This window comes from Vitis vinifera, chromosome 13 (assembly GCF_030704535.1).
Source record: "Vitis vinifera cultivar Pinot Noir 40024 chromosome 13, ASM3070453v1".
NCBI classification, from domain to species: domain Eukaryota; kingdom Viridiplantae; phylum Streptophyta; class Magnoliopsida; order Vitales; family Vitaceae; genus Vitis; species Vitis vinifera.
In genome coordinates this window covers 5,961,859-5,982,137 of record NC_081817.1, presented here as the reverse complement: position 1 = coordinate 5,982,137, position 20,279 = coordinate 5,961,859, and the positions used below count along the sequence as shown (strand labels likewise).

Below are 20,279 nucleotides of genomic sequence, written 5' to 3'. Positions count from 1 at the left end.
TAAATGAACTCCTAAAATTCAGAAGTTCTCTTTCAAAGAGATGAAACAACTAAGTACCAAAAAACATTTTCTAGATTGAATACACTTTTTAGCAACTAAAGAATAAGCAATTCCTTTGTTTATGTAGAAATATAGTGACTTGTAATCGTGTCAAATATGGAAAGCAAAATAAGCTTAACATATTATTTTGGTCACTAAGATATTATACACAACATGAAAAACTTTTTGTTTCAACAATATGTATATGTTTCAAAATTGGCCTGTACCCATATGGGTAGCAAGGGATAAATATTTGTACTTCATCCAGTTGTTGACAATTTCACTTTAGTTTTACCAAAAATCATTCTTAGAAAAGAATGAACACATATCACCCCATCCACTTCCTTTATTTTTTAAAACCTAAAATAACACCAACATATCAATATGAAGACAAGGAGATTTATGCATATTTTTCACCAATAACATTCATGGGATCATAAGAAAACATCTCAAAGCATTCCACAATTGAATAGAAATGTGGAATACCTTTGACAATTATACCTCAATATGTCCCATATAAAATAACTGGTACCATAGAACTATAACTAGAATTTGAAATGGGTTTCTAGCCCTAGTGCTCATTAGGATTTTCCAAATTAATGAAATAAGCACAACAACAACAAGAAGAAGAAAACCATATCCCATCAAATTAAACAAACACAAAAGCAAAACAAAAGCACTTCTCTTTAGTATGAAATGGTTGCAGTCCATGGTACCGGAGTCTGGTCAGGAGTGAGGTTGAAAACATAGTAGATGAGTCCAACCCACAACACGAAAAGCAGAGCTGGTGTTGTCCAGTCTCCTCCATCCCCACCATCTTTGTTCTCACTCTCCAATTTAGCTCAATTTTCAGTAGCTGAGTTTTCTGGATTCTGAGTGTTGAAGGAGCTCTGACAGATTTGAAGGCCACCCCTTTTCTGAAATGTAGAAATTGGGTGTTTGGGTTTACTGAGAATTGGAGGGTTTGGGTTTGGGGTTCTGATAAATGAGATTCTAGAGTTGGGGTTGCGGGTTTTGAGAGAAACGAATGGGAGAGCAGAGAAGTTGTTGGATATGAGGGTGGTGTTGGCCAACATGCTGGGCCAAAGGTACGGTGAAATTCACACAATATTGGTAGGGAAAGTTGTTCGGGTCGGGTTTCTTTGTGCTTTGAGAATGAGTTCAAGTTTCAAATTGTTTTGTTTAGATAAGAAGATTTGCCGATGACACGGAGAGATTTAGGGGTAATATGGGAAGAGGAAAAATAAACAGTATATAATGCACGTTTTGCATATTACTTTACCTATTAATAGTTGGATCTCATATTTTTTATATTTGGGTTATCAAAATCATATGTTTTCCATATTAATAGCCTAAAAATTTAAGGTTTCTAACCCGTGTGTAGACCCCCTCAACTGGGGGCATTGGTTGGTTTTTTTTTATTTTCATTCATTTTATTTTTTCTTCTTCTTTTCTGCTTTCTTTATCCACCCGAGGACGGCTGGAAGTAAAAGGAGGAGAGAAGGACAGACTCGAGGACGGTTGGAAGTGAAAGGAGGGAGAAGGATAGCTTTTGGGCGGCAGATGGGACGGGGTACGGAGATGGCTTGGAGGAGAAGCTAAAGGAAAAAGAAGAGAAAAAGAAGGGGGAAGAGGATTGATCAAAGAAAGCTAGGGCGGGCATCCAGTGTGGTTTATAGGTATGTTTATATTTCACCATACTTCTGGTTATTCTGAGCATCACTCCCACGCCCTTGTTGATTTAGTTGATGTTTTTTTATTCATGTCGTTGATGTCTTCTCCATTGCATCAATTTGGTTTGAATAATGGATGAGGGTCTCTATCATATTCATTGTGCCATCCAGATATGCATGGTGTTGTTTTTTTGGTTTTGTGTTTTGAAACCCATTCTCTTCTCCCCCAGCATGAGTGTTAAGAACCATGCAAGCATGGCTGTATCATACCCATCTCCTACCTCACTACTCACACTTCTCATCCCCTTTTCTCCCGTGCTCATCCCTATTTCATCCACGTACCTTCCCCTCTTCAGCGAGCGGAAATTCACCCTCGCCTTTCGTGAGCTCCTCCGTGATACCAGAAGCCTCGCCACAGCTGTAGCGGATGACGATGTCGCCTTTCGTAGCAGCAACAACAGACGCAGCCCCGCCGGTTTGGGTGCAGCCCCGCCGTTTTGGGTGCATCAGGCGCCAGTTCCGCCGCCCCAAGCCCAACTCCAGATGGCGCCGCCACCCCAGCAGCAGCAGTCGCGCCTTGAGGTCGCGAGCTGATTCTCCCTAACGCCGGCACGCGGTTCGCTCTGCATTGCTCCGACCGTGTGGACAGTTGCGTCGGTCATCAGCGACAGCGGTAACGTCTTCTGGACGTCGCCGCTATTTCTCCCTCCATCGACCAAGCTGGTAGCAACCACACCCTCGGACCGCTAGCAGCTCCTTCTCTGACGCAAGCATGGTGCGTCTTGACCCGCTCCAGCCAGGTGGACAGCCGCGCCAGTCGTCGGCGACGGCGGCAACATCTCTTGGTGCCGCCGGCGGTAGGAGCTCCCTCGGAGGGTGATTTCTAGGCGGGAGGGGAAGCTAGGAAGAAGATGAATTTGGTTTGGGCTTGGGATAAGACACAAGGCCCAATTTTGTGTTTGGTTTTGGATTTGGGCTTGGGCTTGTGGATTGAGTTTTCTTTATGTTAGACGTGGGCTTGGGATTAAGGACTTGGGTTTATGATATTATCACTATTATTATTATTATTATTATTAATTATTACCATTATTACTATTATTATTATTATTATTATTAATTATTATTATCATTGTTATTATTATTATTATTAATTATTATTATCATTGTTATTATTATTATTAATTATTATTATCATTGTTACTATTATTATTATTATTAATTATTATTATCATTGTTATTATTATTATTATTATTATTATTATTATTATTATTATTATTGTTATTATTGTTGTTACTATTATTATTATTATTAATTATTATTATCATTGTTATTATCATTATTATTAATTATTATTATCATTGTTATTATTATCGTTATTATTATTGTTATTATTGTTATTATTATTGTTATCATTGTTACTATTATTATTATTGTTATTATCATTATTCTTGTCATTATTATTATTATTATCATTATTATTATTATCATTAACCCAGACTCTCAAAATCTTATTATTATTTATTATTATTAACTCAACTTTCAAAATCTATTTATTGTTATTATTATTATCATTAATCCAAACTTTCAAAATCCAATTATTATTATTACTAACCCAACTTTCAAAAATCTCATTACTATTATTATTATTAACCCAACTTTCAAAACCTCATTATTATCATTATTATTAATTCACACTTTCAACATCTATTTATTATTATTATTATCATCATTAATCCAAACTCTCAAAATCTTATTATTATTTATTATTATTAACTCAACTTTCAAAATCTATTTATTGTTATTATTATTATCATTAATCCAAACTTTCAAAATCCTATTATTATTATTACTAATCCAACTTTCAAAAATCTCATTACTATTATTATTATTAACCCAACTTTCAAAACCTCATTATTATCATTATTATTAATTCACACTTTCAACATCTATTTATTATTATTATTATCATCATTAATTCAAACTCTCAAAATCTTATTATTATTTATTATTATTAACTCAACTTTCAAAATCTATTTATTGTTATTATTATTATCATTAATCCAAACTTTCAAAATCCAATTATTATTATTACTAACCCAACTTTCAAAAATCTCATTACTATTATTATTATTAACCCAACTTTCAAAATCTCATTATTATCATTATTATTAATTCACACTTTCAACATCTATTTATTATTATTATTATCATCATTAATCCAAACTTTCAAAAATCTCATTATTATTATTATTATTACCTCAACTTTCAAAATCAATTTATTATTATTATTATTATTATCATTAATCCAAACCTTCAAAGTTCTATTATTGTTATTATTATTAACTCAACTTTCAAAAATCTCATTACTATCATTATTATTAACCCAACTTTCAAAATCTCATTATTATCATTATTATAAATTCAACTTTCAAAAGTCTATGGTCTTGTAGTTCAATTTCCTAAAGCCCGTTTCTCATTTTCTTTAACAAATTTCAATTTAATCACCGGAGCTCTAATCTTTAAAATTTAATTCCAAATACTCCAATTTTCAAATAAGCTCCAATAATCCAGTTTTCACTCGAATAGTTTTTAATCACATTTCAGTTCCTAAATAATCTTTTGATCTTCTTGATTTTACATAAGCAATAGTGATTCCTTCATAATTCTAAAACACGGGATTTGTGAGATTAGCTCATGAACAATAAATCGGGCTTTGTTGGGGGCCCTATGTTTGACCCCTTTTGATTGTCAATTATCGTGCTTACTGTATTGTGCTTGAGCTTCGTTTTGCACTCCGATATGTATGGGTTATGTTTCGTATTCATTAATTGTGCACTAATCCCGTTTCTTGATAGTGCACTGTGGCTCGTGGCCGAGGTACGCATCCACTCCTTTTCTAGTCAATCTCTATTGCGTGTTTTGATTCTCATATTGTGCATGATTTAGGTGAATATCCATTGACTTTCTCGTTGATTGCCACGTCAGTTTCATTGTATTAGTAGAGACCCGACTTTAGGGACTTAGAGGGGCGCTACGGTCTCTATCGTACCTTCCCGATAAGTAACCTAACCCACGAACCCGATCCGGTTTTTCACAGACTACCTTTTCCAAAACAAGGAATTACACTTAGGGTTTTTCTTTCTTATTTTGTTTACCCTTTAAAAATAAAACAAAAATAAGTGGCGACTCCAAGTCAATTTTTCTTAATTAATAAAAATCATTTTTTTTCAAATTAAAATCGAGCTCGCCATCGAATGGAAAACGCATGAGCCGAAATGCGGGGTCCACACCGTGATTTTTACATTTTCATATTTTATGGCTAGTTTTTCATTTAAAAAGATTCAGTGCATCTTATGTTGATTGTTCTTTGAGCTACCCAAAATTATTATTATCATTTTTAAAAAAAAATAAGTAAAATAATTAAAGCTATTTAATTTTGGGCTAAAAGGAAACACTTATTCATTTCTCTCTAAGTGTTACCCATACTTAGATCATATAACTTTCAACCTTATTCTAGTCTACCTCTATCATATATAATTAAAAAATAATTTAGCTTTATTTATTTTTCTTTTTTAACACAAAATAATAAATTATTTTTTATAAAAATTTATAACATTTATTTATTTATAAATTTTATTTATTTTTTAATATAATTAAATTTTAAAAATAAAAATTTGAAAAAAAAATTTAAAATTTTCCATTGTCATCCAACTCATCCCTATGTCATTGTATTTGGTTATAATAAAAATTATTATCCCCATTGCTTTAAATGATGATAATAATAAGATAATATTTTGGCACTTTTTATTTATATTATACTAAAACATCGCGGTTGTCATAAAATTTTTGAAAAAAAAATGAGAGAAAGAAAATAAAGAAAAAAAGTAAAAGTAAAAGGAAAGAACAAATGAAAAAAAAAATTATTTTTTATTTTTTATATCACTTGTTTAAAAAAATGATTGAAAAAAATAAATTCGTAGTCAACAAATAAGAGCTAAAAAAATGCAAACAGCCAGGCACAAGGAAATAACTCAACCAATTTATGGAGGATTTATATGAAAACTCGGAATGGGTACAATGTAAAAATTCAAGAAAACAAAAGCAACCTACACCCAGTAAATGGATCCAGGAGCTAATAATGCAGGATACATAATCATTGGGCAGGGAGTAGAACCCGCCACAGGAAAAATAACTCTACTATTATTACTTGTGAAATGGAAAAGATCTCGGGCTACATGAGAGATAATTCTAACTGAAGTCGGGCTTCTCTGGGTAGGTGCAGCCAGACCTTTGGATTATAACATGTGAAGCATAGCAACCAGCTCTCACACATTCTTCAATCGGCTTCTCTTGAACCAACTGAGACAAAAATCCTCCAACGAATGCATCGCCTACCACACAGGAAAAATCAAATTAAAAGAAAAAAAAAAAGCAAAGCAATGCATTATATTTATAACAAGGAGTAGCCTAATTAGCAGCTTCCACTAGAGGTTTCTATGCTTGCTTCTTAGGAGTTTATCTATTCAAGGGATCGTTCCCTTTGTCAAGTTTGACAAGGACAAACCTCTGAGGTTGCATGAGAAAACACATTAATAAACAATTACAACTACATTGCTCATAAGCTCATCCTAATTCAGTGCATGACAATACCATTCTCACTAACCCTTTTTCACACCCTAGAAGACAGGAGCACTGAATCTCAATACGATGCAAACCTTTATGAAGGTTGGTCATTTTCAGCACTCTAGGCATGAATAATGAAATAAGAGAGTTCATACCTGCTCCATTGGTATCAACCAGCTTCTCCTTGGGTAACAAGATCACAGGGAATGACTTCACTTTTCCATCCTCTGCAACTACAACAGGATCTGCACCTTGAGTGATCACAGTAATTCTCTTGTGTGTCCCTGATGCTTTTGGCCATTGAGATATTTTTATTGCAATCTCCTCAACATTATCAGTCTGATCACAAAAGACAGCCAAATGAGGAAATTCCTTTTTTTTCCTTCTTGTAGGGGCCAACAATCATCAAAAACAGATCCAACACCAAGTAATCCCTACCTCCCAGCCATGAACCTTGGCAAAGGTTCTTGCTTCCGTTTCATTCCCAAATACATAATCCATGTACCTTTATCCAGAAAGTATCAGTTTTGCAATTTTAGCTAAGAATATGATAAAAAAAAAAATAAAAAAAAAAGGGGCATAGAGCTTACGGTAGAGCTTTCTCCTGTTGATCCTTGAAGAATTCACAGATGAATGGAGCAGAAAGGTTCATCATGAAGACCTGCACGTGAATGAGAAAATAATGGACATTGGGTTGCAGAAGCTATTGAAGAAAACAACTGCGATGAATCTGACTTGAAAAGAATTACCTTATTGTTTGCAGCTGCATGTTCAGCTACGAGTAGAATTGATTCAGGGGACACAGTCAGGAAAAAACCAGCAATATAGAAATATTTGGCCTTTTCAACTGTCAAAATAGGAGTTTAAATAAAAAAGAAAGTTCAGCATATTATATAGCAACAAACAAGGAATAGAAGCATCAAGAAAGAAAATAATACCTAGTGCCCAGTTTTCAGGCCTCTTCAAATGTTCAGACTTGTAGCAATTTGCAGCCGATAAGTTGGCAATGAGTGACCTGCATAAATGATAGAAGAGAGCACATGGACAGGTTGCTGGCATATGTTCTGAAAAAATCACAGGAAAATATGATGACCCTTGACAATGACACGGGAAGCTCAAATAAAACCAAATGAACACCTCAAATGGACTTGTCAAGGAAGATCTTGCATTCCAAAAATAAATAAATTGGTGGAGTATTGTAGCTATTTGAATTCTACATCTCACTGATGGATATTACATTCTTCCAAATTTGTGGGTTAGGAACTCACCTCTCGCCACCAACAACGCAAACTGCACATGTACCAGTTGGTGCAGTCTCATCCTCACGATAGTGAACCTGATCATGGATTGTTAAGAGGTCTCAGTAACAAAACAACAAATCTAAAATGGAGAGATGGATAACCATGGAAAAGCTGTAAAAGATGTAAAGAAATGAAAAAACTTACGTTAACACCAGCAAGTTTTGAGTTTTTCTTCATTTCCTCCCCAAACTTGTCCTTTCCAATGCATCCCATATAGCTTGTTGCTCCAGGGATTTGAAGCATCCACTGCAAAACACACACAAGGCAAGGTGAGAAAATGAATGCAATTTCTTAATTAGAAAATACAGCGGAAAGCTAAGCTCAATAGTAAATATTTTATGTACCTGGCAAACTCTAATCGAATTTTGAGTAGCACCTACACATAACATCATGGCACAAAAATGATTAGCACATAAACATGACCCATCAGAGAGATATATCATCCTTGAACTAGTTGGTATATCAATATGAAATATGAAACCATTACAGATCCAAACCAGAGATTTTAAAAGTACCTCCAGCAATATACTCCACATTATACTTGCTAGCCATTTCATCGTACCTGAGAAAATCCATCCACATGAAATTGATTCAAATATGCAGTACTACAGCATAAAGCAAACCTTATTGTGGACAAACATACGGTTTAAAGCAAATCATAGAGAAAGTTCACAAAACGTTATGTAGGCCAACACAAGGCAGAATAAGGTGTTTTAAAATCATACACCATAGAAGAATAATAAAGAATTCATTTTTCAACAATTTGGGTTAAGGTGTTTTAAAATCAAACACCATAGAAGAAGAATAAAAAATGCATTTTTTAATAATTCATGTTAATCAAACCAAAAGTTAAAAAGAAATAAAAAAAATTTAAGGGGAAAAATGCAAATAATTAGAAAAAACAAACTTACATGGGCAAGTGTTTGTCCTCAGCAAGAATAGCATTATTCAACTTGATGTCATATCTGTTAACACGCTGGTAATTTCAGAGTCACCAAATGATAAATTCAACAGTAAAGGAACAAAAACTTCATAAGAAACAAATATAACAAAATTCATATTAAGTAACTTTGCGGATGAAAAACTATATTTTGTATTCAAGCATGATGATGATGAAGACAAATAATTGAAAAAAGGGACAAGTAATGAAAAACAATCATAAATGAAAATCACTACATAAGCCTGAGATATAATAAAATAAACAATAATTATCAATCATCGTTTCTTCTAAAAAGACAGTCTCACAACATATCATAGAAAATAAATGAAAACCACACAAGTAAAAGCTATAAACAACAGTATGACATGATCATAACCTTTGGTTCCATGGACCATTGGCTCCAGATCCAAAAATAAAAAGATAAGCAGTGGAAATACGTATATTAGAGAGCGAACTCTCAAAATTGTATGGACAAATAGATGAAAAAAGATAATTATCGTGGCAAAAAACAAGCTCCAGGAATTCTAAATACCATGAGTAACCAAGATAGATCTTTAAGAAAATCACAATAATAAGATACAGAACAGAATGCAAATGAATTATTTGGAAACAGAATTGAGAATTCATAGGTATTCATGTAAGCCCCAACAGTAGATTAAAATTTTCCTGTTTGCAACTTACAAAGCTCGTATTAGAAATGATTTGAGAGGAATTCAATGATTTCTGCATCCAATTCTTATGACCCAAGGAGAAGATGCAAAATTGAGAGAATATATTGTCCTTATTAAGATTATTTTTCCATGTCTTTCCCATTACACTCTCCCATGGGCTACTAAATAGAATCTAAGTAAAATGGAAACTAATCCTTAGGATCCTTTATTTCCTAAACTAAATAAAAATAGAAACTAGTACTAAGGATCCTTTATTCCCTAAACTAAATAGAAACTAAAGATTGAGGGATCGGACCCCTTAATCAGGCCACAACACCAATTTGAATGGAATTTGTGTTAACCATTGAAATCTTTTAAAGCAACTCTTAAATCTTTTCCATATAAAAATGAAAAACGAAAATATACAAGGTAAATATCACTATCCCTACATCGATTTGATCCCGCTAAACTCCAATGTCATTGTCCTCACCACCACAAAAAGGCAATGCAAAATGCAGATCCAAGCTTATCAAACTAATATCTATAGTACCAATTCAAGCAAAAATGTGGAATTCAGATCCATCATTAAAACAAATAATAATAGAATAAAAATAATCTAGCTTAGTTTCGGTGATTACTTCACTCCCCAAAATATTTCATTTCAATCCCTTTCCCTTTCCCTTTCCTCAGTACTCTCAGCCACCAACCAGATCTGAGAACGTTACCAAACACATACCCCCCAACCAGTCAGATCTAAAACACAACGATAAGAACGGATCCAAGAACAAAAACAGAATCAAAACGCAGCATTTGAAAAGCAGAGGAGAATGAACCGCATAACAAAGGAGAGTAGAGTTACTTTTGAAGGAATTCTTCGTCGACGACAGAAGAAATGTCGAGCAGGGGGTTGCCCATGCCCAGGAGGATTCCTTCGTAAGCCATTGAAGAGATCCAAGAGGGGGTTGGCACGAGGTGAGAGTGGCCGAATAGAGGAAAAGGAGGAATGGACGCAAGGGTATATTAGGTGTATTTATAGGTGAAAGTTTTGGTAAGGGGTCACTGCATCACCAACCCCAACTTCCCCACTCAGTCGACACGCGGCACACGCAAGGCGCCCCAGCCAGGATTTGGGAACCCAATTGCCAATTTCGTCCACACTTACTATTGGCTTATTCGTATTAGTCTTCCTAACACCGAAAGACAAAAAATGGTCAAATATACTTTCCTTTTAGCTTTAACTTGGCTTCTTTTACTCTTTGTCTCTAACGTTCAAAATTCCACATTGTATTTCTCAAACAATAACTTTTTTAATTCCATTGCAACCCCTCCATAATAAGAAATTTTCCAAAAACTTGAAATATAAAAATCTAAAAGGGACTTTATCCAAGAAGGAAAACTTTTTATTTTATAAGGATTCTTATAAAATAATTTTAAAGAAATATTTTAAAATCCTTTAAAATAATTTTTCGAAAGGGAACTTTGCTCTCTTAATTTTATTTTCTCAAGTATTATGTCCTTAACCTATATTATTCCAAAATTTAATAAATGATCTATTGGAATCCATTATTTTCAAGAAATGGTTAATGACAATATAAAACAGTTATGACTAGATTTATTTAGTGACATTATATAAATGAAGCTAAATGCCATTTTATAAAATAGTTATGACGTAATGGATTGTTATGTCAACTTCAAATATGAATTCTAAGGAAGCCATTATTTTCCTATGAATCCCAATGTCCCTACTTGAGCTTATATTCTTTGTTAGTAGAAAGTTTGTAGGTTTTATAGAGAATTAAACATTTATGTGCATAAGAGCATTTTGATAAAAATGCAAGGTTGCACAAAATTTTAAATTAATTATTTTTTGCCTATGGATATGGCTAATTAATTAATTTAAACCTGATAAGGTTAATTAATTAATTAGATCCTAGTGTTGTACATTAAGTGACTTAAACTTAAGATGGACTCAAATCACTTAAGCCCACAAAGAGGTCTATATATACCCCATTAGGGCTTTAGGGTTAGACACACTCTTGACTATTGTCTTTTAGAGAGCTTTCACTCTCCTCTTCCTCAAGAAAGTTATGTAGTCATCCTACACAAGTAACAAAGATTAGAGAACGAATGATAGGGAGAAATATCATCATGGTAAACAAGATTGTCTTCTTTGATCGAAATCTTAATCTAAAAACATTTAAATCATAGGTATGTTTTTCGAGCCTTAAATCTACAATTTTGTTTTTAATAGTCAATTTGGCTTCCATTGCATAGATCTAACTTCCCCAAGTTGGTAAAGAGCCTTCAATAATGTAATCGAATTATACTCCATAAGCAACACAAACATCAGTCTTCTTCAATTGGAATCTTAATCTAGGAACATCTAAATCATAGGTATGTTTTTTGAGCCCTAGATCTATAGTTTTGTTTTTAACATTCAATTTGGCTTCCATTGCATAGATCTAGCTTCCTCAAGTTAGTAAAAAACATACACCAATGATCCAAAAGTTATCCCAATATTAAAACGCTCAAAATAATAGAAATAGAATTAAATAACGTAATCAAATTATACTTCATAAGTAACAATTTAAGCAAAATCATCAAGAACACTAAACAATAACTCACCAAATATAACTTAATTGAAATTGAGAGTAACAATTTACATCAACCTCATAATTCTCTTCAAAGACACAATAAGAAATATTTGAATAGTGAAGCGTGAAGAGACAATTCTTAATTGTTGATTAGTTCATAATAATCAAATAAAGAAATTGGTGAGAGGTATTTTTGGACTTAAAGAGTAAAGATATGGGACATTGTTTGAATAAAAAAAATTGACAAATGCCCCATATTTTTATTACTACTATAGTCTTATAAGAAAAATCTAATTTGCTAACATAGAAGTTTTCAAAATTGATTAACTCTTATTTAAATTTTTAAACTTTTCTCTTTCATAATTTATTACTAATCATTTATGTAAAAAAACCATACAATTTTTGAATCTCATGAATTTTACAAATACAAATATAATTAAGTTTCTCAAACAATTCATAAGGAGAAACCGTTCCCTAAGATTCTATGTATTCTAAGAATTCATTATTGTTTCAATTGCCACTTCTTGGTTATTGCAAATCATGGACAATTTGGATTAATATTTTAGGATAGATATTATCTCTCTTTTTCCCTTTTCAACAAATTGAAATAAAATAATTGAAGTTTTTCTATATGGTCCTAGCTGCATATTTACAATGCAAACTAGGCAATAAGTTGGACTTTTGATTAATTAATATCTCTTTTTTTTATCAAGTATTCTTAGTCCATAATTAAAGCATTATTTGAAATTTAAAACTTTAAAGATTGGAATATGGAAAATTGATTTCTCTATTTTAATTCTCTTAATTTTTTAATTAATAATAATTAATATCATTTAGTTGTTATAAAATATGAGAATTTATAGTATTGTAATAACTTGTCAATATTCATCTATGAGGATATATATTTCTTTGTGACTCTTTACAAAAGGGGAGACCTCTAATAAAAATTCATTGAGTTTTATTTCAACACTTTATTTTCTCTTTCTTGTTTTCTTCTCCTAAAAATTTTATTATTTCTCTTTTTGGTTTTGTTCTCCTTCCACTTTATCATTCTACAACATTAATGATGATTATGATGATTTTATAACTTCTATAGTTAGAGAGTGGATAAATTTCCTTATTCATTATAACTTACTTTCCATCAAAATAAAAGTTTAGAAGAAAATAACTTTCTATGAAACTTGTAGGTTATTAAATCTTATTTATTAGTCATATTAGTGTGGACCAACAAATTTTACAAATGAGCCATACTTTTAACCAAAGGAATATACATAGACAAATATAAATATAACGATAAATTATCAAAATTAAATTTTGGAACTATAAAGAATTTAAATTATGTAAGAAATATTTGATTAAAAATTATATTAATAATACACATATTTGGAAAAAAAAAACTTTTATATATTAAAAGTTCAGAAAAAAAAAAAAGGCTTCGGATTACCTTATGAAATATCTAAAATCCAGATTAGTTGTTTCATCGATAAATTCTCTATCCCAAGTTGTGAATGGACTACAAAATTTTGAGAACCACTCTATTTTATATAACACAAATGTCATAACCTTCTTTTAAAAGAAGTAAAAAAAAAAAAAAAAAAGATAAAATTTAAGAGAGAAAATTTTCTTGATATTTTTTCAACCTTTCCTTTTTTCATGAGAAAGATATATATATATATAGGGGCAGTTTCAACTCCAAGAAACTATTCCCTCATCTCTCTTTTTGTTGGATTGGGTCGAGTCGGCCTCACTTAGGGATTCAAACTCAACTCCAACTAAAAGTTACACATATAATCTTATTTTAACTTTTTATCCTCGAGTTGAGAAAAATGGCTTGGTTGCTCGTAGATCTTAAGAGAATGAGCTTTCAGGGATTGGGGAAGATGGGTGGATTATAGAGCTAGGGGCAAATCAAAGGTTTGTCCATTGGGATTGGGCATGGACAAGCCTCGACTAGGCTAACATTGATAAAAAAATTACAAAAGAAAAATATCTCTCATCGTACCATTCATCGATGTAGGATTAAATATCAGGATTCGAGTAAAATCGACCTTCCCTCTCATCTCAAGGTGAGGCAAGGAATTCAATCAAATGTTCGTTGTTCAATATCTCGGCTGCTCAAGAAGTTGGACTAGCTGATCCTCCAACTCAAGGTGATTCTGTCAAATTTGTAATTTTCAATGCTCTTTTTAATTAAATAACCCACTATATAAATTATTACTACATTAATATAATAATTGAAATTAATTAAAAAAAACTAATGGATTTAGGAGTGGCCTCCATTCCTCTTGTTGTGCTCCCATAAATATCGTTAAGTGTAAGAGTCATATAATTTAGGGAGAATTACCGGATAGGGTAGGTTGATGTGATAATTACTAGGAAGGGTCACTTATCTCAAAAATTTCTATGAGACAATTTTACCCTTATATATGTTTTCTATATTAACTATAAATAAATTTGAGATTGTTAATAATGCAAGGCCATGCAAATAAGTACAATCTATAGTACATTTCTTAGGCTCCAAAAAAATTGTTCACTTTTGAACAATTAATTGATTGTTTAAAAATTTGTTAATTTCTTTTTTCAAAAAATTTGAGATTTTTTAAAGAACCTGGTAAAAATAAAAAATAAAAAATCAATATCTTATAAACAAAAACCACATCCTAAGGTTATTATGTCGTTTTATATATGGAACATACAATTAAAAGCTTTGTTACCATAATAGAATGAATGATTATTTCTCACGAGCACTCATCAATTGAATAATATATAAATATTCAATTGAATAACACACAATTATTCAATAGAATAACACGCAACTATTCATTAGGTAATATAGCAAGTGAACAAAATTAAACAAAAATAAATTAAATTATGTTGTAATATATTGTAACGTTAGTATATTTATATTGTAAGTATAATGTATTTATATCGTACTCATATTTTATTACAGATGTTTATTCATACCCTATTGATATTAACATATAGTGTTAGTATATTAACATCATTCATATGGTGCATTGAAATTATTTAATAATTTTGTATATTAAAAAAATTACAAGTCTTGTAAATTCAAATTAGTATTTCATTTGGTTTTAGAAAGGATTTATAATATAAGTATGTTATAAAATATTGTATGACCATACAAAATTATTACTTTTATAAAAAAATTCAAAATTTTCTCAATTAGGTTTTATTGTAATGTATTGTAATATAAGTGTATTTATATTATAATTATAATATATTTTTGTTGTACTTGTATTTTATAATAAAAATAATAATATTAAAGATCACTTTTTATACCTCATTAATATTCAACACATTAAATGTATTAACATCATCCACTCAATGCAATGAGAAAAAAAAAATTAAATATGAATTTTTTTTAAAAAAAAAACACTATGCAAAAGGAAAAAAAAGATAGAAAAATCATTTAAATTTTTAAAAATTATTTTATTACAAAAAATAAAAATTGATTAAACATTCTCCATCATTTTCTTATTTTTTTTAGATAATCCAAATGAAAAATTAAACATTTTATTTTCCTTGAATTTAATACAAAAATATAATTTATCAATTTAAAATAAATATATATATATATATGAGAAAATCATCATTTTTATTATATAATTATAAAACTTTTTTTTTCTTAATAAAATTAAAATTTAGAATAAAAATAAAAAAAATGCCAAAAAAATACATTAAATGTTATTTTGAAAATATTTTTTAGAAGTGTTTTTATTTTAAATAGTAAATTTAAATAATAAATTATATTATCATTATATATAATAATTGTAGCCGTAAAACCCAAAATTTTGATTTAAAATTTGAACGTGAATAATAACCATCCATGTATTATAAATATCTTGATAAAACAAATGGAGTGTTTTAAATGATTTGAATATTAAAAGTTTTACTTGAAAGACTTTGGTATCTGAGCCACAAAAATTATCAAAAGACACCATCATTCCGAATAATTATCCCATCTAATGCACCTATCCGGTAATTCTCAGACTTGCCCAGCCCCAGCCGACATCCCTTCTTTGTCAGGCCCGTATGATTAAAACCACATCTATGCTAATTTTGTGTACCCTGTGCATAGATAGCAGTAGATGAACAAATCAACATGTCACCTACTTCTGCAGTCGTTAATAAATGACTACTCATTTCGAATCGAAGTGGGGTCGGTGGGATGCTTGTCTCAATATGATTCGAGATTGGCCAAATGAAGATTTTCGCAATATTTATATATCTATAAATCTATGATGATTCATCTACTATTTCAAAAGTCCACTCATAGACTTTTATCATATATCTAAAATTCTTTGTTTTGATTTTATTACTGAAAACTGAATTTGGGCAAATTACAAAGGAAGATGAAAACACAAACATGAACCACAGTTTTCAGGTACAGAAATGAACAGTAAACCCCATTACAAATGTTGAGGGGAAAAAGTAAAAACCATGAAAAACAATATTTAAGTGTAGGGAAAGGGGTGTCTAGCAGATTGGGAGAGGAGCTCCATTCCACTCCTTCAAACAATCCAGCAGTGGATCAATGAGCTTCCCTGCACACATAGCTGTGAACACCTTGTCACACTCTTCACCGGGTGATGTAGTCTTCTCTCCTGTAAGGAAACTAGCTCCCAGTTCTTCCCTCACAAACTTGTACAGAGGGTAGGATCTGCAGTCCTTGATTCTGTTGGAAATGGCAGAATTTCCGTTCTCGTAGTCGATTCTTGTGCTCTCTACTTCTTTGGGCAGAAGGGCTTTTAGCTCATCCTCGAAGGCTACGATCTTTTGGAAAATGGAAGTGCTAGAGTTCTTCTCTCTTTCACCATTGATCAGAGCATGCTCGACTAGGACTTGCCTTAGCTTCTGCATTAATGGATAGGTGGAGCTGCAGGGGTCATCAATGTATGCGAAAACGTGTTCTCTATCGACAATTTTGAGCAAGTCTTTTTCGCAGAACCTGGAGGGGTGAAGCTCACCATTGAAGCCAATGGTTAGGACTCTCTTGGCCACTTGGCTCACCGTGTTCTTCACTGTGTTCTTGAGATTCTCCTCCAAATGCCTCAGATCAATGGCTTGGGATAAGGCAATCAAGAAAGTGGAGGACATGAGCTTCAATATGTCCACGGCTTCAGCAGTTTTTCTTGAAGAAATGAGTCCCAAGGAGTTCACATCTTGGTTGTGTTGCTCTGCGCTCTGGACATGGTTGGTCACAGGATTAGCAAGGAACTGGAGCTCGGAGCAGTAAGAGGCCATTGCAATCTCGGCACCTTTGAAGCCATAGTCCAAGCTTGGATTGCGGCCACCCGACAGATTTGAAGGCAACCCATTGTTGTAGAAGTCATTAACAAGCTCGGAGAATTGTGCAAACATGAGCTTTCCGATGGAGGCAATGGCAAGCCTAGTGTTGTCCATGGAAACACCAATTGGGGTCCCTTGGAAATTGCCCCCATGTAGAGCTTTATTCCTGGAAACATCGATCAAGGGATTGTCGTTTACCGAGTTTATCTCCCTTTCAATGGACTTCGTTGCTGCTCTGATCACTTCAATCTGGGGGCCAAGCCACTGGGGAGATGTTCGGAGGGCGTATCGGTCTTGTTTAGGCTTCTGGAGAGGGTCCATCTCATGCAACTTCTGAGCTGCTTTAATGTAAGAGCTTCCATCTAGAATGTGTTCCATAATAGCTGCAGCCTCAATTTGGCCGGGATGATGCTTCAATTTATGGGTCAAGTGGTCTGTAAATTCGGGTTTTCCTTGCATGACTTCAGCAAAGAGTGCAGATAGAACTTCCGAAAGGACTGCAAGGATGTTTGCTTCAAAGAGAACCATGGAGGCCATGCCAGACCCAACAGCAGTGCCATTGACTAGAGCAAGCCCCTCCTTGGGCTGCAGTTCAAAGAATCCACCCTTGATTCCTGCAACCCGGAAGGCCTCCTCAGCACTGAGGGGCTCCCCATTGGGCCCGACAGCCTTGCAACTGGACCTCCCAAGTAAAAGCCCAGCAATGTAGGAGAGAGGAACAAGGTCACCGGATGCGCTGATGGTGCCCCGGAGAGGCAAGCAAGGGGTAATGTTGTGGTTGATGAGCTTGGTGATAGCCTCCAATATCTCAAATCTAATGCCCGAGTATCCTTGAAGAAGTGTGTTGATCCTCACCAGCATGGATGCCCTTGTTGCAGAGTGAGGCAGTGTGTGGCAAGATTCCGTCCCGTTTCCAAAAATTCCGGCATTCAAAAACCTGGGATGATCAAATTCCATCAGCTACATTCTTAGCAACATTGAAATGAATACATGATCAACATTTGAATCAGAAAGTGCTCCAGGGAATAGGCTTGATGTCCCAGGTGGGGAAATGCCAATTTGGGCTGGGCTCAGCTTGGTTTAGGTTTGGGTTGCCAAACCAAATTGATCTTGCCAACTACCACCACTTACCATATATATATTTATATTTCTCTATTTAATAATTTGGACGGTGGGACCACTACATTTATTAAGTAGACAATGACACGTGGATGACTTTGGAGCCAGCCAGGAATTAGCCCAACCTCACTTAGACACCCGTGCCAGCTAGGAATTTAATAGGGCCACTTTGGTCAATCCAAGACTGTGTTCTAAACAGACCCAAAGCCAAGAAAAGCGGCCAGTATTAATCCATTTATTAATAGTATGGTGACAGAGCCGGCCATGCTAGAGTTAGTTTGGTCGGCCCAACAATAAATTTGGCACAACAACAAAATAATCAATCATATATACATATTTTAGCCCTTATTTGAAATTAATTAAAAGATGAAGTAAATATCAAGCATCTTAGTATATGAAAGTTTTACTACGTGGGAATTCATGCAAATATTAATTAAAAACAAAATAATATATATATTTTTTTTGAGAAGCAAAAACAAGTCCAATATTATCTTTCTCTTTTTGGTCCGCAGTTTCTCAAGCCACAAGTTTTGGGATAAAGGTCTGACGCATTTACCACTTAGTTGGATGGTAGCTGAATGAGTCAATATCATTTCAAATGACAATACGTCACTTCCTAAAATATTTTAACCGTTTTTTTAACCTCTTATTTCTTTTCCTTTTCATTCAAATTACACACTGAATTTGGTCTTTAATGCTATTGAAATCGACCTTTTGCTTTATTTACAAGCCACCCAAAAATAGCGTGTCCTATTTATTATATATCTACCCAAAAGCCAGGATAAAAATCTACTGAATCCATAATTTTTATAAGCAAAATATTTTCCTTCTTATTTGGGGTAGCATGTTGTCACCCGGCTCACCCCCCTCTTATAAAAATTAAATTCACGTTTGCGGGCCCACCTAAATGAAGTGGCTATGCCACCAAGTACCCACCGACTCCAAATTGAAAGAGTCCACCAGTGAAATTTCCGGATTTAATCCTCTTTTAATCATAATTAATTATTAGCATAAATAAAAAAGAAAAAAGAAAAAAGAAAAAAAAAAGAAGAGAGATTTTTCCGTTCATTCTCTTGAATAATTTTTATTTATTTTTTAGTATTTTACGATGAATTATTAGTTGGGATAAAATTTAAAGCTAGCATTATTGTTGGAAAGGTGAAAGATATCGGAAATTACCTGATGAGCTCCATTTGGAGGGCTCCGCCTTGTTTGGTTCTTCTGTGAGAGGTAGCACCGAAACCTGTGGTCACGCCGTAGCTGTCTGTACCATTGTTCATGCTGTCCATGACCCAGTCACTGCTGGCCTTTACTCCCTCTCTCGCCTCCTCCGACAGCTCCACCGTCACCCCAGTATCGCGGGAGGCCACCGCGGCCACCTGAGATATTGTGAGCGTCTCACCGCCCAGCTGCACCACCTGCCTCCGGTACTCCTCCACCATCCGCTTCACCTCATCCAGGTGACTCCCCTTGAGGGACTCCGCCGCCATGTTCCAGTTGAGGGGATCGGCAGCAGCTTTAGTACCAGTGTCTCCCATGCAAAAGCTCTCAATGGAGGCCTTCCCATTTGTGTGGCAGTGGTTTCCATTTGAAAGTTCCATTTGATGATGAGTGGCTGTGTTTGGCGGTGGGGAAAGTGTAAGGGAAAATGGAGGGGAGGAGAGATAGGAAAATTTCAATGAGGGGTGTGGGATTGAGATTTTCCTGAGTCCGGTCACCCACTTTTGGGGTGTTTAAATAGAGCGGGTGCCATCGTTTTGAGTGTTGGGTGGGCATGCCTATTACCAATGGGGTTAGTTGAAATCTGCACATGGCCGTTGGATCTTCATGCTCCTTATCCGTTAAGATCACGCCACGTTTCCAACATGTATCGCTTCCCTTCACACTAAAATCCTGCTCCCCTTGGGTTGGGTTGGTGGAGGGATTTTGACGGAAATCATGACGTCATCCTTCTCGTGACCGTGCGAAATACCACAAAATTACTTAAATGCCCCTGATATAATTTAACCAGGTTATATATATATATATA

At 33.7% G+C, this 20,279-nt stretch overlaps 2 protein-coding genes across 2 annotated transcripts; both read right to left on the bottom strand.

Annotated features, from left to right (window-relative positions):
- Nucleotides 1-5,740: 5,740 nt before the first annotated feature.
- LOC100241094 (adenosine kinase 2) lies at nt 5,741-10,377 on the bottom strand. Its single transcript, XM_002272633.4, has 12 exons — nt 10,087-10,377; nt 8,549-8,602; nt 8,153-8,199; nt 7,982-8,013; nt 7,782-7,883; nt 7,605-7,672; nt 7,275-7,351; nt 7,086-7,183; nt 6,927-6,997; nt 6,775-6,841; nt 6,492-6,675; nt 5,741-6,104 (listed from the first exon to the last, which is right to left on the bottom strand). Exons 1-12 carry the CDS (start codon nt 10,167-10,169, stop codon nt 5,962-5,964), a joined length of 1,026 nt encoding a protein of 341 aa, XP_002272669.1. The 5' UTR covers nt 10,170-10,377; the 3' UTR covers nt 5,741-5,961.
- A 5,753-nt stretch (nt 10,378-16,130) lies between these two features.
- LOC100233012 (phenylalanine ammonia-lyase G1) lies at nt 16,131-20,071 on the bottom strand. The gene is made up of 2 exons (XM_010660093.3): nt 19,430-20,071; nt 16,131-18,068 (listed from the first exon to the last, which is right to left on the bottom strand). The coding sequence occupies exons 1-2, from the start codon at nt 19,849-19,851 to the stop codon at nt 16,319-16,321; spliced, it is 2,172 nt and encodes a 723-aa protein (XP_010658395.1). The 5' UTR covers nt 19,852-20,071; the 3' UTR covers nt 16,131-16,318.
- Between the last annotated feature and the right edge of the window lie 208 nt (nt 20,072-20,279).